At 39.6% G+C, this 23,681-nt stretch overlaps 2 protein-coding genes and 1 pseudogene across 2 annotated transcripts in view; 1 reads left to right on the forward strand and 2 right to left on the reverse strand.

Annotated features, from left to right (window-relative positions):
* The window catches only part of LOC145469233 (uncharacterized), a 58,936-nt gene extending 39,041 nt beyond the window's left edge, over nt 1-19,895 (reverse strand). The window contains exons 1-9 of the mRNA XM_081452923.1: nt 19,866-19,895; nt 16,109-16,706; nt 14,718-14,949; nt 12,853-13,241; nt 8,488-8,721; nt 7,327-7,432; nt 4,950-5,404; nt 2,478-2,761; nt 1,942-1,983 (exon numbers count right to left, since the gene is read on the reverse strand). Coding sequence (XP_081309049.1) covers nt 1,942-1,983; nt 2,478-2,761; nt 4,950-5,404; nt 7,327-7,432; nt 8,488-8,721; nt 12,853-13,241; nt 14,718-14,949; nt 16,109-16,706; nt 19,866-19,895 — 2,370 coding nt within the window. The remainder of the gene's footprint in view (nt 1-1,941; nt 1,984-2,477; nt 2,762-4,949; nt 5,405-7,326; nt 7,433-8,487; nt 8,722-12,852; nt 13,242-14,717; nt 14,950-16,108; nt 16,707-19,865) is intronic.
* LOC145470013 (uncharacterized) lies at nt 173-3,245 on the reverse strand. The gene is made up of 2 exons (XM_081453844.1): nt 1,851-3,245; nt 173-1,571 (listed from the first exon to the last, which is right to left on the reverse strand). The coding sequence occupies exons 1-2, from the start codon at nt 1,897-1,899 to the stop codon at nt 1,186-1,188; spliced, it is 435 nt and encodes a 144-aa protein (XP_081309970.1). The 5' UTR covers nt 1,900-3,245; the 3' UTR covers nt 173-1,185.
* Nucleotides 5,493-7,304, forward strand: LOC145469985 (uncharacterized; annotated as a pseudogene).
* Nucleotides 19,896-23,681: the final 3,786 nt, after the last annotated feature.

Below are 23,681 nucleotides of genomic sequence, written 5' to 3' on the forward strand. Positions count from 1 at the left end.
TATGTTTAAGCTTGATAAATGTTTGAGAACATATTAAAAGCTAAGCTGAAAATATGCGAATAAAGCAGAAATGATCAGCAAAGTTACGATGACGCTTTCTTTAATCAACTTCGAATAACCATTTCGATTTTGTTGATCGAGTTATCAAACTCCTTGTCTATTTCCATTTTCGCAGTGTAAAAGTTCACTATGCTTATGTTGAAGAAACACACATGATGTTTGTAGCCTTTTTTGCGTTCGTGAAATTTGTTGCAGCATCTCAGCAGAAAAGATAACGATAGAAATCGTTGTCAAGATTTGTTGACAATTGAAAACAACGACTCGGACTTGAAAGTGCACGAGCCGCACTATGCAAATGAGCTAATTGTACGCGTCAGACTTTCCTTTCAAAAACTTTTGCAAACTCACCAAACAAGCAGAAACAATAAGAAACCATCAAAACAGGTTTTGGTTATGATTAACCATTGTCCGAGAAACTCACAAATCAACTCGATACCAGAGTAGAGAGTTTTCTTGCTATATTCTTAAGTCAGAACAAACACAAAAACATACGCGTAAGCTTACAACTAGCGCGAGCAGATCTTATTATTCATTCCCAGCGCGAGATTGAAGTCTTGTTTTCGACCCTGACAAACCCACCTTTTCCGTTGGCTCAGAGCATAAAACTACATATAAGCGCCCTGGTTCTTAGTCCCTGTCTTATTCCCTGCCATCGCTGTGAAAAACACGCAAGAGAATCTCTCAACTCTCACCATTTGATCACGCAACGTGACAACATCCACACGAGAACCCCCGACATGTGCGTGGATCCGCGCGGATATATGACGTCAGGATGGCGCAATTTGTTCTAAAAATAGAAAAATTGTCCCATATCATAGGTGCACGCGGATCCCAAGACTTACGGTCTCCGTACCCGATTATGGCTCCTGATCTGGATTATTGCATTTTCCTGCTCTATTTTTTTTTTATTTTATTTCCCTCCGAGAGTCGAGATTGCGTTATTCTGAATAGCTTGCGGTTACCAGTGGCGGATCCAGACCTTGAGCTAACGGGGGGGGGAGGGGGGGTGGAGGGAGAGTGGGGGCGATTTTTTTGTCTTTTCTTCCTTCTGCGACCTTTTTTTTTTTTTTACACAAAATAAGGGGGGCTTCCCCCCCCCCCCTCTATATCCGCCACTGGTTACGTTTACAATAGTTCGGCGTGGGTGCGTTCTCGATCGTGAGGCAGCAAATGAGAAGGTAAATAATTATAAGCAAAGGAAATACAAAGGAAGCTTACCTGTCTCTCTCCCCCTGGGGCGTAATCTTGCCATGTTGTTCCATCGAAGCTATATGCCAAGTAAAAGGAAGTGACCGGATTACCTTGAGCTGGCCCTCTAGTCAAGATAAGTGTCAGCAGTTTGTTTTTCTTCATATCAATTTGAAGCCAGGTGGACGCCCCCGTTCCACACCAAGCTGCATAGCATTTTCGAATTGCGTTGTGGTACGCTAAGGAAGGAGTGTTCATACATTTCCAAGACGACGCCGTGAAGCTGCTATTTGGAATAACTGAGGAATTGTCGATTCCAAGGTCTAAAGAAATACAGACTTGTTGATAAAGCCACTGAAAAAGTGCCTGAGGGCACAAATTTATCACGAAACAATGCATTAGCCTCAGGTGATGCAAATTGAAATGAGGACGCTTCTCCTGTTTGGAACACAGGTAGCCATGGAATGGAAATGAAAGTCTTCATAATTTGACCCTTAAAGAAAACCTCTTTTCCCCTTTAGTCTTGTAGTGATGGGTATATCCCTTTGCAGGACCTCCACCCCCCTAATGTAGACGTGTACAACCTAAAAAACGGAACGTACCTGTTAGAACACTGCCGACTTCCTTGTAGACTTGAACACGCATACACATCTCGTTGTGCCAGGTTTTGGGATAAAATCGAATAAACCTCACCGAAGAAATGTTGACCACTGCAAGATTTTGCCCGTCAAGCACCTGTTAAAATGAATACATAAACCTATGAAATTTTGTTCGCTGTTACGAAGTGTTTACGAAAATGAACGAGCTATGATAGGCCGGTAACAGTTCAAATTACAAAGTAAAAACAAAAAATCACGAGCTTGACTAAGAATTGGATACCTTATCTTATGTTTGCCGTTATTACGCAAATTTTTTCCGTGTTAGGTCGAAAGAGAACTCAAAAAATTTGCGCCCGTATGCTACGGCTGCGTCCTCGTCAACTTCAAAAACATCGTGTGGTTCATCAAAGCGAAATCTTATATTGTAAATTAATTTGATTTTTAGGATTCATTGTTGTCTGATTTTGTGCTGAGGGTCACCGTAATTAAACCAATGATTTATTTGTGGAACAAATAAATAGCGTTCAAAAATATATTCAGCCAAGCAGAATCTCCTCAGTTATGACATTGTAATGCACCATTGAACGTCAAAAGAAGCTTATGTTACCGAACAAATACTAAATCCATTACCTGGCTGTTGTTATAATCTGTCCATGATTCTGCTCCATCGTTCCTGTATTTGACTGTATAGGTTAAAACGTAACCCGCATCATTGCTATTCTTCTCCAGTTTTATCTTATTGACACTCTGAGACGTTCCAAAATCAATAGTTAGCCAATTGCCAGAACTATCAGAATTGGAACACCATGGAACAGGGCTGGATGGGCGAGCACGATAAGGTGCATAGTCGGTGTTGGAGAACGTATCACTTGCAGAATACAACGTGTGTCCCGGCGTCACAAGGTAAACGTTAACTAAACATTTGATAAAGAACGAGTTAAGTAGTGTCCACATAACTTATGTCTAAAGTAATCAGTTACTTGGAGAGCCAGTCTTTTACCAGCCATATTAGCTATGTTGTGAATCCAATGAAGTCCAAAAATGATCTGTGGCACACCATCCCAAAACTAGCATACGTTTTACACTTGTTTTTTGAGAATTGTACCGGCAAATTAAATGCGCAGGGATAATAGAAATTATGACGACACATGCGTCTTTATGCTTTATCCTAGTAATATCCTGTCTAAGTAAGGTAATAACTGAGCCTCTCATTAGCTAGTCTTTTATATCTCAGGGTTTAATGTATCCGACCGCTGTACGCCGCAAAGTCACCTGTTCCACTCCCGTAAGGAACTCGGCAGAGTTCCGTATTCTCTTAAATATCTATCGAAACATTACAACAACTGGAGACTGACCAGAAATCGTTCAGGTAACCTCAGGTTACCTCAGTCTCCACACTCAAATGTACTTTTTTTCTGACCTTTTATTTATTTATATAAATTCTTTTGCAAAACTATAAATACATGAGTGACTATAGTTGTTGTTTTCGGAATCTTTTCTTTTTTCCTTGGATGCGACAAACTGAACTGAATACGGTTGGTTTGCGGCCCCGCAAATGATCCCAGGACCGGAAATGATCCCCAGATTGTACCATAAATGATCTCGGACCGGAAATGGTCGCCTCGCCATAAAATTTGGAAATGTGAGGACTCGGAAATTTGGACAGTGGATTTTAAATTTATGCAATCTCTTTTTTTTATGACTGTGAAACTCAGAAAACCGTGAGCATTTGGATTTGATTCCAAAAGGTTAATTTGGTACTGAACCAATCACTACAAAGTTGAGGACACGCGAGAAAACCTCCCGCAAAGCCACAACCAATAGGCCACGTGTGATATATCAATATTCTAGCATCGATCCAAGGCTTTCGGGTCAAAATTGCAATTTTTTTAAGTTTCCTTTGTCTTTCAATTACCAAAAGAGACTTGGATACAAAGAAAACACCACCAAACATAGAAGTTTGTCCTGAAACTCCCTCGGAGCCACGTTAGAACATTGATATATCGAACGTGGCCTATTACCGCTGGTGTTTGCGGTGTAATTTTCTCACGCTTAATTGGCTTTTTCCTTGCTACACAATAATTATCCTTGAATACTTCTGGTATTCACGGTTTTCTGAGTTTCACAGTAATAATACAATATTTTGATTCAACAGTTACTATATGAAACGCAAGAAAATGTGCAGTATGAACGATTTGAATGCAAATTTCACACCTTTAAAAATGATATCCAACGTTACGAAATCCTGTGTGAAGTCTGTAGTTTAACTGGATCCTTCCCTGAATGACTTTATTGCGTCCGGGCCTGAGATGTATGATAACACAGGATGTTCACTATATCCTCAAATTTGGAGACAACTGAGAATTCCCAAGTGGATTGACTACATTTTTACTACGGTAACTAGCACGAAGGAATCTTAGAGACTTTCTTGGAAGCCCGTGGCTATCTAGGACGCAAGTATAAGAAGTATACAGGGAAAAGTTCGAAGCGGTTAATTAGATGGCAGAGGCATCTTCGAAGATTCATGTTTCTTTTTGCAGTGCGTTTCCTAAACGAAAAATTTATGCAGTCGACACATGTCAATTTAGTATTTTGCGCAGTATGAGAAACGTTTTTTATTGCTGCTTTTATGCCTGAGGTACTTGTCTTTTCTTCACCAAGGATAATTAAGAAAATATGTATCCATCCATTGACTTTTCATGGAGTCCACGCCATTTCTAACTTTTTCCGGTGGAATCAGTTCCGGTCCCGGGATCATTTGCGGCACAATTTGGGGATCATTTGCGGTACGGGGATCATTCGCGGGCCGGGGTCATTTGCGGGGCCGTGCATTTGTTACTTGTTTTGACTGTTCGCAAGTATTCGAGTCCCATTCCAAAATATTGGGATAAGCTTTCGGGAAACTTCGTTTGCTCCTAGGTAATCTTCGGAAATCTTTGGAGTAATCCACCCGTCAGGTAACTAAATATTAAGGAATTTTTTTTGTATGCCCATCTGCAGCATGGCGCAGTTTTGCTGTATGTAATTTTGGGACATTAGTATGTAATTCGGCAAGATTAATTAATTCATTTTCAATGCAGTCTCCAGACCTTTGTCTCCTACTGGCATGGCTGTCAGTAGGATTAAACGCGGTAAAGCTATCTCCTGTAATAACATAGACAATTGTCAATGAAAACTTACCTACGTAGCGAAACACTTCAATATCATCTACAATGAACTTGTAACTTCCCGCAAAAAACTTTCTAGCGTCCAACGTACCAGCCCCAAAAGGGTTATCTGGAAGCTCATAGGCATAGCCAAGGTCACTAAATGATACCGCTGATTGATCTGCACTGTCTCCAATGTAAAGATCATTTTCTCCAAATACAGGACCTGATTGAGGATCTTGTCTTAAGGCCTTGTCAGTTTTTTCAGGTCTTATATTAAGTTTAACAGGTCCGATGCCAGCAGGGTTGACAATGCTGAATAAAAACGATCTTGCGCTCCACATATCTAGTTGATCCACAGTTGTTCCTGTCATTTTAAAATGAACGGCAAATTCAGTTCCGATCAATGTTCTGTAAATTTGCCCCAAGTATTGCTGGTTTTCAGTGTCACGCAATTCAAAATAGATCAAAATAAAAATCAAAACCGGTCAATAGATAGAGTCCAGAATCTGGGAAATGAAATAAGGTAAATATGCAGACTCTCGCCAAAATTCTGTTCACAGCAATTTTTCTTATGCGAGATATGCGGAGAAATTTTTTATCCAAATTTACAGAGATTTGTATGGAGACGCCATTCTGGTGCCCATCCGTATGGGCACCAACATGGTGGCCGGAAACCAACAGAAACATCTGTCACTGAGTTTTGCTAGCTACAAAAGCGTAAATTTATCCCTCGAGAAACTCTAAAACATTAAAATAATACTTTTTCTAAGACATGAACTGTTCAGATAGCCAGGTTCCCCGAAATAAGTCACTTTTTTAACCATCACGACAGCTCTCTAGGCCGTCATGTAAATGCCGCGTCGCGCAAAAGCTTAGAAATCCAAGCGTAGTGTATCACAAAACCAAGAACCCATTCGGAGCGAAGATTTGTATGAATATTAGTTTTCAGCTGCTCTTATACATCATTTAAGTAAAATCTCAGGAAGACCAATAGTTTTGTAGTTTGAACTTTAGTGATGTCATGTGAAAACCAGCTATAGGCAATCTTGTTTTAAAGGATTAAATCTACGAGTGATACTTGGAAATTTTTCTCAAAATTGGGCGAGCGTTTAGGAGAGTTCAATTTGAAATAATTTTACATTTTTACATTACATTTACTATTAAGTTACCGAATACCTTTAGAGGTGCCTAAGCGATGTAGCACGCCCGGTTTTAAAAAACAGTACATACCTAAACCCCTATTCAAATTAAACCTTATAGAGCTTGCTATCAAAATATTCTTGGGTTTCACGTGACGTCACAAGCTTTGCTCACATCAGTGTCCGCCATGTTGGTGTTCCTCGGGTGTCAAATTTATGCTAATAATAGTCCATTTCTACATTGAAGCTGCTCTATTATCGCTCTATTATTTCACCACCTACATGAATATCCAGAGAGAAAAAAAACATAAAAGTACCGGGCATTCATCCAAAGGTATCCCAGTGCTCTCTGAGTATGCCAAAAGCTTAGAGAGTCGAGTTAAGGAAAGATATTCGCAAAAGATCTCGGTCATCGGGGTTGACCCCGAAAGCATAACAGCCGAGCAGTTCAGTCCAGAATTCTTGCCTCCTGTGGAAGTCTCGGCCTTGCTGAGTTACCTTGTTCTTGAGACCAACTTCTACACCAACAAGCAGTTCAAGGCGTTCAAGAGTCTGGAGGCGTTTAATCACATGGTGTCGGGATTTCTAACCTCAGTTGTAGGCAAAGTAATCGCCCGCAAGTATGGCATTCACAGCGTATGAATGATCCTTTAGTGAACATTTGGGTCATTTCCGAAAACGATGGGTCTATTTTGTCAGCCCATTGCTTGGGATGCAAAGCTGGACTGGCTGAGTCATGCTCACATATCGCGAGTGTTTTTTTTTTTTTTCATTTAGAGGCAACTACACGAATTCATGGCAAGCTCGCTTGCACGCAGGTAAAATGCTCATGGATTTTGCCGACATATGTCAATGAAGTGCCGGATGCGAGGGCTAAGGACATCGATTTTTCATCGGCTAACAAGCCCAAAGAAAAGCTCGACCAGAAAATTGAGGATCTACAACAGCCGCAAGCCTCGAACCATGCAGCAGCTTCCAGTTCTGGGACTGCATCAGCCAGCGCCTCAGCGCATGCAGCGCGCATCGGCGCCTTCGAAAGAGGAAATGGATCAGCTTTATGCCAAACTCAACCAGTGCAAAAATAAAGCAGTAGCTTTAAGTTTAATTGATCCTTTTGCTGACCAATTTATCGATCAAAGCCGCTCTGTTCCGGTAGTTTCAGAGCGAAGTGTTTGCTACAAACTCGTTCACTCTCTAGCATTCTCTTGTTTGTAGCGTCGCCGCGACTCACCGCAGAAATCCACTCGTTTCTCCCCCTTATAGTGAGTTCCTCCTATTCCCCTTAATTTGTAATAATCTTAGGTATACGAAAAAACCGTAAGCCTTTGTGACTTCCACTTTTGCTCGAACAACCAACAACGACGCATAAAACCATCCCTTCTTTCTCACATGAACTCTTCTTTGGATACGGTTTGTTTACGCCTGAGGGACACCAAGATGGCGGTTAGTAACCGTTGCTAAGCTATTGGTCACGTGGGTGAAACCCAAGAATGTGAAGAATTTTGAAATAAACTGAATTGTCAAGTTTTTCACGACCTCTAAGTGCAAGCATCCGGACAAAGTTTTATGAAAGCCACAAGTTAAAACTGAATTTTGTTTTTCCTTAATTCAATTTGTTCCTCAGTGTCCGGACGCGAAGCGCTAAAAACTCCACGCCTGCGTTTTGTCATATTCAGCATGAGAACCCTCAAGCCTTAGAGCGAAAAGTAAAGAACATTTTCGAAATAGGATTGAAACAAATGTGGGGTGATCGTACAAAAATCGCTCTCGGAGACAAAATATTTCGAAATAAAACTTTCGCAGACATGTTTTTGTCAACAACCAAATTTGTAACTTTTACATTGCACACAATTAGATGAGTCGTTGTTTTAATTTCTGTGAGCGATAGTCAATTAAAGTACGTTTGATCATAGAGGGAACAGCCAATGAGCTTGTCTTCTGAAACCAGTAACGCGTTTCTCGATAGTCCCGAAAATGTTTCGGGCCCACAAAGTTATTTTTAGTTAATCTGTATCTAATAAAAGAGAGGTGTGTACGCCTGAAATTTCTTGTATGAAGAGAACCTCTCTTCATATTAAGAACAAGCGAATAAACCAGCTCTGTAATCATAAGGTTTGAGAGTTTGCTACGGCTTTCCGGGCGCGAAAACTTTTCGGGACCTTCGAGAAACGGGCCTCAGGACTATGACTTCCTCAAACGTCCAGAATCACACATTGGATACGACAAAAAAGCCCTTCTCATCTCCCCGTCAGTTACATTCCTCGCCACCTCCTGGGACTGAAAGCAAATGAACTGACAGCCCGCACCCTCCACCCCACCATCAATTGTCCTGGTGCTAAAAGGTACACATACCTCCCCATCTCTGGTCGGAAAATCCTCCAAACACGAAGTTTCTTACTTTCACCAGAGTGACCGTCGCTCCATGCGTGGGACATTTTTCATGAAATGTTTGCGCTCTAAAACCATGTTGGACAGCTCTGTAGCAAAGATGCCAGCGGGCATTTTTTGGCAGGAAAGGTTCAAACCACGCCCGCAAAGTGTCCTGGTATTTACTGTTCAGTCCCAGAATGTGAGAAACAAATGGTACTGCAGAGATAACATTTTAATAAAGTAATTTAGAAATTTAGTAAAGAAACTTCGCTTATTCATATAAATAAAAAAAATGGTGTATTACGAAAAGTTAAAGTTAAAATAGGATCCGATCCACACCAAGTGAATTATTTTTGTTTACAAAATTTAGCAAAAATATCTGTCATGAAATACATTTTGCAAGTGTACATGGTTATTTTTAAGCCTACCCACGCTTCAATTTATGTCAAGTGTCAAAACTGACAATACATCTGTCAACCTGTCAATTAATTGAAGCATTTCAGGTGATTCGTTTTGTAGCCTGCTACGCAGACGCTCTTTGGGCTCGTCGCGCAATCTTCGGGGAGGGGGCAAGAGGATATTATTTTTGCCGCTAACAGAGGACGTGCAACATCATATTTGACTGGTATTTTGCTGTTGGGAAATAATTTGCTGATCCGTTTTTAAGTGGGGACACGAAACGTTTCTCAGCCTAGTGCATATGGACCCTAAGAAAGAGAGCTAACAAACAATGTAACAGACACTATCTCTCCCCCCCCCCCGCTTTGGGCAGGAGACCATCATTCGGAGACTCCATCTCGCCCTCTAGGATAGGAGTGAACCTTTTGCTGCTGCGTTTTATTTTTAGAGAAAGTCTAAATAAAGCTTGCAAAATCTTAATTTAAACCGATTGCCGTGTGTTATATATAGACAGCAATCACTACAATAAGCAATCACTACAATAGACCATTATACAGTTGTCTGTTCAGTGACCTGGCCTTTGGATGGCAGCGAGGCTCCAGGTGACCTTGTTTTGAAAAAGACCTCACTGTATTTTTTGTGTCAATCAAGTTGAGTCCAAGTTATTCTTATGCTAACTAGTTGGTATGAGAAAAGCATAGCGGTGTGTATCAAAGGAAGGTCACTCCAGCCTCGTTTGCATTCATAGGCCAGGTAAATAAGCACACAACTGAAAAAATGGCCAATTTTAGTTCCATTTCTTACCGTTATAGTTCATCCAAAAGCTTAACGAGAGACCGCTTTTACAAAGTTCAAGATTACCAGCACATTCTCCTGCGTAGGAACCCAGGCTCAGCGTCGATCTATACTCTCTCGAGAGCACTCCAAGTTTTGTGTGTAAAATATTTGGATTATCCATATGGCCACCTTGTCGGGATGTAAGCCTTTCCTTAAGTCTGTTGTTATGGACTTCTGTAAGTGGCCAGTCGTACTTTGCTAGGTTTTGTTTGAAAGAAAACAAAAAGGAAAAACAGACAAAGTGTAAACTGTGCTGTTCGAGTGATTGACACTCGATCTATCTTACGCCAGTTAATCGTGCGGTTCTTAAAGTAAATGTAGGCAACTTACTGAAAATGTGTTTATTTTGCGTTCACTGGTGTACAACCCGAAGTTTCATACCCGTTAGTAATACAACAGTTTCGTCGAATAATAAATTCACGGGTTCAAACGTGCCCTTGATCTCAATGCTTGAAGGTGCCGTTTTATTATATGGCAAAGTAGACAGAAGTAAATTTGGACTTTACGTTCTGACTGGTTCTTTCTTAGTCTGAGTTTTCCTGTACAAAGTTCGGAATTAGCAGCCTTTTTGGGCTCGCTACCTTCGAATAGGGGGGGGGGGGGGAGGGTGGTGGGGGGCTTCCTTTCGGGAGCAAAAAACTATATATATATATATATATATATATATATATATATATATATATATATATATAGTGTGTGTTACGTGTACTGAGTCCTTCTTAACAAATTCAAGATGGAAATGCGAAAAACAGTTCTTAAAATGAAATGCTTCGTTCCAACTTATTTTGCTGGCACATGGCTGGGCTTTTCACTTGTCAAGACCATGTTGTTAGTGGTCGGCAGGAAATCTAGTCAAATTGTTTCTGCTTCTTGACGCACTGCTGCATTAGTCTGTCAATGTCTCAGTGTGCTGGTCGAGTTTTCAATTTTAATTGGAAGAAAAGTTCCTTTTAAGGTACCAGTAAGGGGAAAATTTGCCATTTTGCATAATTTTACTTTTCTAAGCGGTTCGATAAATCTTTAGACAATCGTTAAGATAAAAAAACTCTACGAAAAAATATTATATCTGCCGCTAGTTATTGCGCGAGAAAGATTTTTTGCATATTAATTACTTAATTGAGAGTTGACAAGTTCTGTCAAATGAATTAATTATCGAGGCAAGAAGTCACATAAGATCATGCTGAGTTGACAGGCGATTCACGCGCCATAATCAGTGCCGGATGTCTTCGAAGAAGAAAAAGCGATCTTGCCCGTTTTCATCGGCTAAAGGAAGGCCAAAGAAGGCGAAAAACGCTTTCGACAAAGAGTGGGCCGCTAAATTAGCGGATAGCGTCGAAGGGTCGGTTTACAACTAAGAAAAATTGCTGGATGAACTCGACAACGATCGCGATCACGGAGCCAGCGAGCAAGCCGAAATGAGCGCAAGCCGCGCTAAAATACTGTTAAAAATTTCGAACGCTAATAGAGTAAATCAAAAGATAATGTCACGTTTACTAACCTTGGAATTCTGACTTCACACATGAAAAAGCGGTTTATTCACTGGTGAATAATTTACCGTGCGCCGTCGCGGGAAATTTGTACCTGTTCCATGTTAACTGTCACTGGCCTATTGTTATACAGAAAGCTGATTCCTCTACGGTGTGATAATCTCATAACACTTGGATGCCGCCGAATTTTAAATTTTTTTCTGTTTCTCGAAAGTGAAAAATAGGCGAGTTGTACGTGCATTTCGAGTTCCAGGTCGGCAGCCCCTGGACCAAATTGGCTGAAATTCGGAGAGAATATTGTCAGAACGATCGCCGACAAAACCGTGTCTGCGAATTCTGATTATTCTTTTCATTAAAAAGTTACGCCTTTTTTTTTTTGCGGCAGTCCTATTTTTTTCGCTTTTCTAACTTTATCCTCTTGTAAAATAATAACAAATGCATGTGCCAAAAAATCTGAGACAGGGTTTTTGAGGTCAATGTGTGAAGAAACGGATGCCATGTTAATCGTTTTCTCCGACCTAAATTTAGCGGGCGTGTACCTTGATTTATGGGTTCGTGAAGCTTTGTAAACATATTCACATTTTCGAAACACGGTAAATTTTTACCGTTTTAAACAGGCCGGGTCATAATCTGTAAGCTTCCAATAAATATACGGTTTACATAGGTTTTTGTTAAAACCACGAACGCTAGAGCGGACCGCGCGCAGATGGTCAAATGGGTTATACTGATACCAGAGTTTCAATTTCAGTTTGAAGAAAATGTCCTCTTAGTATGTCAGTTCCTGTTATTTGATGGAAATTCTACGGGCTTTGTCGTACAGGGGTATTCTCGTGATGCGTGATTAGCTGATTTTGTTTTCCGTGAAAAGTGAATTTAGGAAATTATTCTTCGTGATCCGTGACCTGAAGGTTTTCCGTGATCCGTGAAGAACTTGAATATAATTATTAACCGATATTCGGGATTTCACAACTCTATTATTCTACGATATTTTGAGACGCGAGTTCTCCGAATGGTTAGAGTCGTCTATCGAGAGTGACTTAGGTATGCGATTTGCGATATGGAGCCTTGACTTAGCCTTTCACGATTTTGCTTTCTTCAAACACTCTTTCTAGTGTAAGAACAGGTTATTAAAAAGAGTATCTTACTTGCTAATTTTTGTGATTCGGGAAAACGAAATTTTTAAATCCTTGATCCGTGATCCTCTATTTTTTTTTCCGTTCGTGAGCCATACCAGAGACCCCCCCTGTAAGACCCTCTTTTTAACACGGCGTAAGATTAACTGATGAAGCACGAATTGAAATTTCACAACGCTTCGTGGCATAAGCGATACCCTCCCTTGTTGCAGAGTGCTTTAAAATGGTCACCAAGTTACCGTACGTAACTTTCACTTGACTATTGATTGGAATAATAACTTCACCGTTGAACCTTGGTTTGGCTACTTTCGGGGGTAGGGATGGTATCACTACTTTAGTGGGGTCGCTATTTCAGGGATTTATTAATTAGCGGCCACAATTTCTTGACGTTACCTATTTTCGGGGGGTCGTTATTTTCGGAATTATACTAGTAGACATTACAAGTAGGAATTTTTATCTGTTTGTACATTAATTAACTAAGACTGTCATACCTTCAGCGTGGCATCTAACAAATGCGGTCCTTGTTACATTACCATGAAGTGATAATAACATCTCTGGCCACGGAACTAAAGTTCCTATGTTTACATTGCAGTCTGAATGTATGTCTATTATTTCTTGATCAGTAAACACACGTTGCCACATGTTGAAATGCATTATATCTGCTTTCAAACTTTCATTTCCATTAATGGCTCCCAACGCATCTTGTGCCTGACCAACAACGAGATGACCGCCAGGGAAAGGTTCTGAATGTTGAGTAATTTGGCCGTTAAATACAACTTTGCTGTCCACATAAAAACGTAAAATACCATTCTTAACATTCCATGCTAACAATAAATGATGCCACTCGGAATCAGCAAAACTCTGTTCTGAGTTGATTTCCCTATTAGGAAAAAAGAAGAAGAACAAACAAACAAGCAAAAAATAATAGGTTGGTGATAGGTTTAACAGATAGTTTTCCATGCGTCTGTCCTGTTATTGATCATGAATTTCGTCATAACATTGTCAAAGTAGCTGTGGATTCATGAGGCGATATGTTTTGTTTTTTTACAATTATCGCATAAACTCTAAATTCATGTGTTTGTCCGCTTCTTGACGATGAAAATTAGCCAATTAGCGCGCGAAAGTTCAGCAGTTTTTTGAAAAAAAACAAGATTCCAGCCCATTTCTTAGCCATCAGTAAATTGAGCAGATATCAGAATGCCATGTATACTGTGTATTTTCTTTAATTCACAATTCAGAATTTAAATCACTGACAGGAGTAAGCTGGTATTTTGCTGTGCTAGAATTGTAAGTAGAGCAAATAATCTAATTATGTTGTATTGTAAGCAGTGTAAGTATCAGTATTGTTAGTAGCGTAAGTATCCGTGTTGTATTGTAAGTAATATAAGTAGTGTAAGTGTTTGTATCGTAAGTGGCGTAACTAAGAAGTTTTTATAAGTAGTGTAAGTAACTACATTGATATTGTAAGCAGTGTAATTAGTAATTAATAATAATAAAGGAAAAAAAACTGCTTTCACCCCCCCCCCCCCCAAAAAAAAGATCTCAGAATGTGTTTTTGACAACCAACTGCCGGACAACTAAAACTTCGATCAACTTGGTGGAAATTTGAACTTTGAGAATTGAATTCTCAGCTACCATTTAAAACACACCCACACCCACCCTATAAAAATGTGCGTAATGTACCAAAGTGTTCATTCAGTTGAAACTTAATGTACGTAAACGTCTTCGATAACCCAACGACAAACCCTTATATATCTTTAGCAAAGTTAACCTCGCCTCGCCAGAGACATATAGTTCCACTGGCAATATATTGAAAACAGTTAGTTCTTGTTTTTAGCTTTGCATCATCGAGTAAATGATGTGCTTGGGAAGTTTGGAGAGCACTTAAGAAGCTTGAGTTGCCCTAAGCTGCATCTCAAGCCATTCTTAGGTTTCTTTCGTGCTCTCCAAACTCCCCCGTGCACCATAACTCGATATTGCACACTAAAGCATGATCAAGTGTTAGATAAATTGTGCAAGAGTTAAAGTGCGCGCAGACGGACTCGGCTAACGTGTTAACATGCTTGCTACCACCCAATTCAGATCATGTGATGATTCATTTGTGAGGTTGCAATGGTATTGTTTGTTCATACTCTCATGTAATCAGTTCCGTGTAGCAAACCTCCCAAATGAATCATCACGTGGCCTGAATTGAGGTGGCAGCGAAAAAGAGGTAAACACGTCAGTCGAATCCGTCTGTTAATAACTTGCAAACACTGCACATTTCTTGAGTCAACTTAATGAATTTATTTAATAGCTGAAGCTTATTTATCTGAAGGTAACCTCTCTGTCTTGGTTATCACACTGTTTAGCTTACCTCGTGTCACTGTCTAGAGTTAATTTATACCGTCGATCTCCAGTGTAGGAAAACGCTGCTGTTCTTCCCTGCGGTATATTGACTATGGAAAACACTGCTGACCAGTGTTGAGCCATAGCTCCTCTCATCCACCACGAGACAGTTATAGCCTCAAAGTCCAACACGACAGGAATAAATGCAAAATCCTGAGACTGGGCACCAGTGAAGCTCAGGTAGTAGTCCCAGGGTCTCTCTGAAACAAAGAGTTAATCTAAGAAGAGTTGCAAAGTGCAAATTACCGCGTCAATTTCGCTTGGAGAGCGGTCAGGAAAAATGCATTCTGAGAAAAACAGGCCAGGCCCAGGTTCGAAAAGTTGGTACTAAACGCTATCGGATAATTTTTTTAAAGGCTTTACTGCGTTTCAATTATGTTATACTTAATTACGTAAAAAAACAACACTCTGAGGAGAAAAATGAATAATGAACGAAAGAAAAGGTATAACACACAAGGGGCAAAGCACTAACGAGACCAAAGGACCCACGCAAGCTAGGTGCCGCCCAAGTAGAAAATTTATCCAGTGGATAGTGTGTTTTTTTAACTCTTATCCACTGGATAGCGATTTCCTTAGCGTTATTCAACATTCGAACAACGGGGGCCAGGATACTAAGTGATTAGGCCACGAAGCACCACTGTTAATTGAAAATGTATGAGAGTGAGAGAAAAAAAGATATGCGATCAAAGAAAATCCCCTAGAAGAATAGCCTTTCTGTCGACAAGAGAATCTTGGGAATACAAATCTTATTTGACCCCAGCCGGTGGTTTTCTAGACCACGAACATCGACTGGGTCAGACGTGTTAACACGTAACCTCCTCTCCTAAGTAAACATATACCATGAGTCATCTCATGAAACTCTCACTTCCGGTCAAATCTCTTTGGCATTGGATGGCTCTTAGTCAATGCTTCTAAAGGCCGTTAACTGAAGCAATGGCCAAAAACATCTACAAAAAACATCTCCCTCCCGAAATAAATAGACACCGTTCATTGTCATTACCAGTACAATATAAAATTATTAACGACGGAAATTTTCTGGGGCATGAATTTTTTCCTCGCCTTTAGGTTGTGCGTGATTTTTGTTTGGTGGGCAATAGCTTGTGCAAGAATTTTTTTAAAGTCCAACTCAGGACCTGGATAGATGAAAGCACTTGCTCGATTTTTTCCCCATGGTTCCCCTTGCACGAATTTTTTTCAGCAGTGTTTACTGCGCAGGAATTGCCCAAACCCCCCCCCCCCCCCCGAACAAAAAAAGAATAATGGTCCGTCCCTAATTCTCCTTACCTCTAAGCGTTCTTATTTTCATCGCTGTTTGTTTCAGGCGGTGATGGCTATTTTTCCAGTGATACCATAGCATACCTATTTCTGGACTAGGTACATAGTAACCATTTAATAATGCTCTTCCGCAAAATTTGAACCACCAGCCTCCGCCATTCCTTTGTGAACAATGCCTTGAAGCAAGTGGGTCATTATCTTGATCAATGGTGCTGAACAGAAAGCCACTGTGACTCGAAAGTGAGTCCTTCGCTGTGCCAGAGTATCCTTTCACGTAAAGTTTGTATTTTTCAGTCTCGGAATGAACGGAAAACTCGTCATAGGACGCGTGTACTTTTTCTCCATTAAAATCTTCGATTTCCACTAGGAGCGTTTGATTCATGGACGACAATCGATGCAGCTTTTCGTTGCCCAGCCAGAATTCAGTGGACAGGTTGCCAAATCCGTCTTTATATTCGCTCCAGATTTTATTAACAAAGTCAACAGTGCCATCAAAGCGCTTTTGTATCACAACCCATCCACCACCGTTTGTTTCTTGATCGCATAAAACTTGGTAAGCTCCATTACCATCCGGGTCAATGTGATACAAACCGGAGGAGTTGAAGCCTCGGTGAAGCAAGTCGAGACAATCACGCCCTGACAAACACGAGTGAAATAAGCATAGGTAATCGTATGGATGCGACTGCAATTAATGATTTACACTACGAGTGATATTGGAAGATTCTCTAAAAAATTGCACGAACCTTTAGGCGAGTGCAATTTTAAAAAAAATTTCAAATATCACGAGTAGTGTAAATCCTTAATTGCTCGAGCTTTCATACGATTACTTATTTATTATATGACTGATAAAATTGCGGATACGTGTGCGTTAATTTGCACTGCAGTGCAAATTGAGAATCATAGTAACGATAAATTGGCCTCCTCTCGGCCAATCGCAATGAAGTAGTTTTCTCGCTCATGTAATAAAGTATTTTATCGCAAATCGGAAGAAATAAACTTGGTATCCTATCTGTTGTCATGGGCGAAGAGCAGAGCACAAAACTGCAATCTTGAAAGATGTGCTCTCCTTACTACCTCTTCAAGGTTTTCATCAACGATAGTTGTGAAAACAGTTGTGACACATCAAGACAATATATCTTAGTTATTTATTATCTTTATTGCCGTTTTCTTCGTCACTGTTCTGAATCCAAAGGGAAGGAGGCTACAGCTTTTCGGCCAAACTGGTCACAAGTAAAATTGAATTCAAGGGAAGAGCCTACATCATAGTGTGGAAATGCCACTGTAAGCTGAAAAACAGTCAAACAAACCACTATCTTACTATTAAGCACAGTACTAAAAACAACGAGAAATGACTCACCTACAACGCTTGAATTTGCCTGCACCAAGTTTTCTTGGGAGGAAAAATAAAGGACTACCTATTTAAAAGTACAGGAAAAGATCTAATGAAGCGAGTAAACAGGTCTTAGACCAATAAACTATTCACACATAACCGAATTTTCGAGCTGTGTTCTCGTTCTCTATCAAAATGGGCCCTGGTGCAACACCTTCATATAAAACTGATCACAGCATTTTCAAAAATGAACAGTTTTGCACCGCCTGAGGACTTTTATTTAAAACAAGTGGAAACGAAAACATCTCCGTATTAGTTAGTGGAAGAGAATGCAACCCAATACTCACGTTATTTCACAATTAACTTCATACCATTTCTCTTGTGTGCCAGCACCCCCCCCCCCAAATCCCCGTTCCCCCCCCCCGAAAAGACGTCTAATTTTTAATCTGCAGATTTTAACTGTTGGTTTTTAACTTTCATCTTTTGCGCTTTATAATTATCTGTACTATATACTATATAAAATAATTGTACCACAAAGTACACACTTTGTTTCTTCTTGTTTCCCTAGCCACTTTAGTTTAAGCCTTTTTAACGTTTTTGTAATATTCTTTTGTGTAGTAAATTAATTCAATAAGTATCTCGTTTCTGTTGTTTTACTCCTTCCCGTGAGGGTCAGTTTACTGTTTAGGTGATTTAAATTTCAAGATTTTCTACTCCATGTTTATAAAAGATCCTTATTAGTTTTCCATTGTGGTTTTGGTTTACTTAGAGTTTTGCAATACGAAACTATACCTCTCTGTGACCAACCTGGAGAGAATTTAATAAAATTATAAAGAACACCTTTTCATAACAATAACCTTCAAGAGACATGATTAATTGAATTTAATTCAATTCTCAGAAAGTTACTTCTCAAACTCATTAATAGCTCAGCTAGCGAGTTTACGCAAAGGAAGCAATAACTTTGAAGACGTACGTATGTAAGGATATCTGATGTTAATCAGCATAGAGTTTTTTTATTTTATTTGTGCGTTTTGTCCTTAGTTCAGTTTCCGGATTGGGAAGGTATATCAAAGACGCAAGACCGTGTTTGATCATACCTCCAAACACCGCGAAGTTCGTCAAAAATTCTCCGCTGTGCGTCGTATTTTCCACTCTGTTCTCGTTGTTTGGAAATGTGGTCAAACACGGTCTTTCGATTCTGATATATTACTTGAATTCCTTATACTCTAATTTAAGGTGCGAAATGTTTTAAGAAAGATGTCCAATGAGACATTTTTGAAGCATACTTAAAGGTAAAGTATAAAAATAGATTTTGTAAAATGCTACTACTTGAACCAGTGGTATGTCATTTAGACAATGTAAGTTGTTTGCAAAAAGCTCTTTGTTTTGTCCAAGTTTCTATCCCAAAATTAATAAATTTAATCAAAAAGGTAAAATATTATCGAGACCATTTTCTATGCAAATGCTGAACACTACTAAACGCCAATCCGTCTATTTTTTTTATAAGGACGTAATTTATCTTAATTAACTACAGGTTGAATGAAATTTGATTTTTATTTCTGGAAATTTCCCTTGACAATTTCTATCATTCCATGTTATCAAGTTTAACCAATTTAACTGATCATGATTGCTTTCTGTTTATTAAATAAATAATATGGCAAACAATAGTACCCTTTTAAATTTTTAAAGCCATGATTTTGTTTTAAAAAACAAATCAAAGGTTGAAAATAACGAGCCGGTGCCTAAAGAAATTATAACGAATTTTGTCACAAGAGTAGATATTTCGGCTTCATAGGTGCATGTCCAGTGCAAAGGGTTGCAGCTAATTAAATCTTAAGCTAAGACTATTGCAATTCGTTTTCATTGGTTTTTGCTACGAATGTGACATCAAACATCAAAAGCAGTTGGATACACGAACAGACTTCCTGTGTCATAAATTAATAAAAGATCCAGTGTAGAGGATATAGAATTTTCTCCTGAAATGTCCTAAAGAAGTTTTTACACTTTATTCCAATTAATTTTGGGGTATTTTGGATGTCACAGTTTACCTTTATATCTGTATGTCTTTTAGTAATACTATTTTCCCTTACATCAATAAGACCGACATTCACTAAACATTTCAGATATTAAACACGACCACTTCTTCCATTTGAGTCCTAATATAGTCAAAGCCCCCTTAAAAGATGGCAGAGGAGTTCATTTTCTAACTGACTTTAATCAAGAAGGAGTGAAAAATTGGTAATTCTAATTGTTTAAGTTGACATCCAATTATAGAGTTGTGGTCCGAGACAAAAGTTTTCTGAAACACGATAAACCCACATTTAGAGCATTGAAACTATTATTTTCTGTATTTTACAATCCAAAAATTAAGGACCAAGAAAATATTTCAACTTATTTCCTGATAATTCAAAGCATTTAACCTCACAGCGCAATGCCTAACTCATGCACAAACCAAAACAAAACGAATTTCTGAAAAACACACTGAAATTTCTAAAAGTAGCTCGTTCTTACCAAATATGCGACACTTTTGCCAACGTCCATAATGCTGATAGTATTGCGCAAATTAGTAGCTTGAAGTTAGCGCACTTTTCCGTTCAGCGAAAGTTGCATACGCTTTGTGCTATGCAGCCGAATGCTTTTAGTGTAGTACAAAACAACATGCTGAGTGTCAAAGGATTTTATTTTATTTGCACGTTATGAGGATTATAGTCAGTTGGGGAGTTGTTATGTTAAATTTTTATGATCTTAAGGATCACTGGAAGGTTCTCGATAATCTTAATCATACAATGAAAGAAATCTGGCCGGGTTGTTCAAAGCCCGATTACCCTAACCCAGGATTAGCGAGAATTTTGATTTCAGTTTTGTAACCTTCCGGTGAGGCTTTCTGTTTATATAGTTTGTTTGTCCTTCAGTTTTGAGTACCCAACACAAAACATAAGCAGTGAAAAATATTTTTATACAAGAAAAATCAATAGTTTGGTTAACTTTTAGTCCTGGGTTAGCGTTACCCGTCTAGTGCTACTAAATTATGACTGTGGAAAGTTACGTTAAGCACATTTACACCGCTCGGAAACGTTTCAAGAAGAAAATGCGCTTTTGACTAAACGTCTTACTTAGTATTGTGCAATTGATTGTTGGATTTAACAAATTCAAGGCTATAATTCATTCTGCCAACAATAGCCCCTTATTCAGAATAAACTCGCTTGGAGAATTGTAATCACTGATATAGAGCGGTTTTCAATCGAGTGTCGTAAAACCAAAGCCAAAGTAATCACTCTAGCCAATCACAAAGGACACAGACAAACCAGCGAACCAATCAAAACTCGAAATAATTACATGTAGCTGACGCAAAGCGCGGGAAAACGCGTGTAAGCTAGTCACAATAGCCCAATTTCGATATCTTAAAATTCAGCCTAAAACAACAGACCTCATTACGAGACTCTGGGGAATAAGTACAGAGTTTGTTAGGTCTATTCCCCAGAGCCTCGTCCTGAGGTCTATTGTGTTAGGCTGAATTTTAATATATCGAAATTGGTAAATTGTTTTGGTTTCATTCCTGATTGGATGGAAAAGTGGCGCAAGTTTTTTAAACCAATCGGTTGGCTTAGTAAGTGTAAAACCAATTTCTTTTCGACACAAATGAAAACCGCTCTAATCAGTATAATTTTAGTGTTGAGGAGTGGATTGTTCAATAATTGTACATGGAGTGCTGTGTTTGACAATGTGTTGTATTACACTCCCATGTGGTTACAAGGTGATCGATCATCAGCAGTTGAATTTTTCAGTACATCTTACACCTTCGAAGTTTCAAGAGTAACCCGCCATAGACGTCGTGACAATATCGGTGCGTGTCATTCTTGAAATCTATTCTTGCTTTGTGGAACAGGGTACTTTTAATTATTTCATTGGCAGGTAGCCCTGTGGTGTTTATCAAATAAATCATTTGCTAACTGTCCAACTTTTTTTTGTTTCAGAAATTTTAAATAGGTTAGACAAAGGTCAATTCACCGGACACGTTTATTATTTATGTGTTTGATTGTATTGTATTATAAAGGGGTTTCGCGGAAAAAATGGGCTGATTAAGTTTGTGAATCAAAACCAAGGAGAAAACAGTTAACAGTTGACAAAATTTGTAAGGGAAGAAAATTTTGCAGGGTTACACCAATCTGGGTAAACGTGATTTTCCCAGAGCAACTTTCCTTTGGCATAATACCCAAGGGTTTCCTATTATACTTCTCCAATACGGGCCGAACAAGCTAGTTCAATGAAGTATTTATTTTAAAGGCTTTTTGTAATCTGCTGGTAAGTGCGTCTCCGCGATCCATTCTCGGTAAACGCGCGCGCGGAAGGTAAGTATTTATTTACGTTTCTCGCGTCGCTTTTGTCCACATTTAAATGAAATTGTCTACCAAACTGGTAAAAAGGTAGTTCTACTTAACAAAAAACTTTGTATTTTGTGCAATGAATTGAAAAAGCAATTCGCTGAAATTAATCCGTGAACGGTCCATCTTAGCGGTCCATCTTACAAAGTTCGGACCGCTAAGGGAACCAATCAGATATCTCCTTTTCATAACGGACCAGCTCAGCCATATAATAAATTTTACATTAGGCGATCTTTTGTCGTAGAACTGCAGACTTTTCGTCTGGGTCAAATCGGGTTAACCCTTTGACACCCAAGTGACCATATACGGCCACTTAATGGTCGTGCTCTTTGTAGCACTTGTGACGTCATCAATTTAAATGTCACCAGATATTCTTGATAAGCAGATGGTAGAGTTACAATCGTGGACAAAAGTCCTTGGGACACATGTAATTTAACGAATTATCTGTGTTTTACTACTGAAGTTTGAAAAAAGCGCTGCTTTCCTTTTAAAAACGCGTTACTGTTCCCCCTCCCCACCCAATATAATGTTGAAGATCAGAAGAAATTGCAGGTAGTAGTTTTCAACATTGTATGGGGGGTGGGGGGCGAGGTTAGGCAGGTGAAGTAGTATTCGCGCCTGGCGTGTGCGCAAAAGCACCGAAAGTGCAAATTTGTCCCAAGACTTTTGTCCATGATTGTAGGATAGGCCCTGCCGCACAATGGTCAGGTTTAGATATCGACGACATTCCAACTTCGCGAATCGAAAAAGAACGTTATCAGTTTTGGTGCAAAAACGGTGGTAAAATGGTCCACTATGCCTATGATTGATCAAGGTCCATTTCTAGGCTTCGCCCGTAGTCAACATCCAACTTTTCACGGCAGCCAGAAAGAACATGCAACACAAAAGGTAGCCAGAGTAAAAGGGCCGAGAAAAAAAGAAAGGAAAGGGGCAACAAACAAAATTGAGAAAAATTGAGGCTTATTTAGCGTCATGGCAGCCAAAAAACCTGACTAAACGGTAAAAAACGGTATTATTTGGCGAACGTTAAGTATTCAAAGGATTAAAATTTGTCGGAACATCAGCTTGCCGTACACTAGCCGATTTTTTGTCGCGACTAACTGCGTTCAGACTTAAGGCCGAGTCATCCAAAATCAAGATGGCGCTTATTCCACTGACGTGACTTTCATGACATTTCCTAATTGGTTGAGGCTTACGCGAGCCCCGATAAATTGTCTTGGTCTACCGCACGCAAGCCGACAAGGCCCGACAAAACGTTTTGAGATCTAGCACTGTAAGATATCGCCCGACAAGCCCCAATCTTCTCGCAGACTTGTCTGAATTCACCGCACACTAGTCAACAAGTGAAGATTTTTTGTCGTAGAATTGCAGATTTTCTGTCGGGGTCAAATTGGGTTAAAATTTGTCGGGCCATCAGCTTGCCGCACACTAGCCGATTTTTTGTCGCGACTAACCGCGTTGAGGCTTGGGGCCGAGTCATCCAAAGTCAAGGTGGCGCCTTTTCTACTGACGTGACTCTCATGACATTTCCTAATTGGTTGAGGCGCGCGCGAGCCCCGATAAATTGTCTTGGTCCACCGCACACCAGCCGAAAAGGCCCGCCAAGGCCCGACAAGCCCCGATCTTGTCGCAGACTTGTCTGAATTCACCGCAAGTGAAGATTTTCTGTCGGCCGACAAAAAAATCGGCTAGTGTGCGGCGGCCTTTATACCCAGGACTTCGTTATACAGAGGTTCGTTAAATCGATGTTCCAGTGTACTTTGAATGTTTTTTTAACATCGGGTTAATTACTCAGTGAACACGGAATCACGACAAGATAGTCATTTAAACGTGTGTTTAAATGTTTTCACAGTCGTCACTTTCCATTTCGGGCTCTTACTTGTTATCTCCTTTTCCAAATCAAATCCAAATTACGTGCATTAAATTTTGGGTCCCTGTTTAATAG

Source organism: Orbicella franksi, chromosome 15, assembly GCF_964199315.1.
Source record: "Orbicella franksi chromosome 15, jaOrbFran1.1, whole genome shotgun sequence".
Taxonomy (NCBI): Eukaryota; Metazoa; Cnidaria; class Anthozoa; order Scleractinia; family Merulinidae; genus Orbicella; species Orbicella franksi.

Bases quoted from the DNA above. Each gene is read 5' to 3' on its own strand.
- LOC145470013 (XM_081453844.1), bottom strand. From the start codon at position 1,899: ATGTGTATGCGTGTTCAAGTCTACAAGGAAGTCGGCAGTGTTCTAACA. The intron at 1,572-1,850 runs GTACGTTCCGTT...GTATTTCTTTAG, and splicing joins AGTCGGCAGTGTTCTAACAG to ACCTTGGAATCGACAATTCC.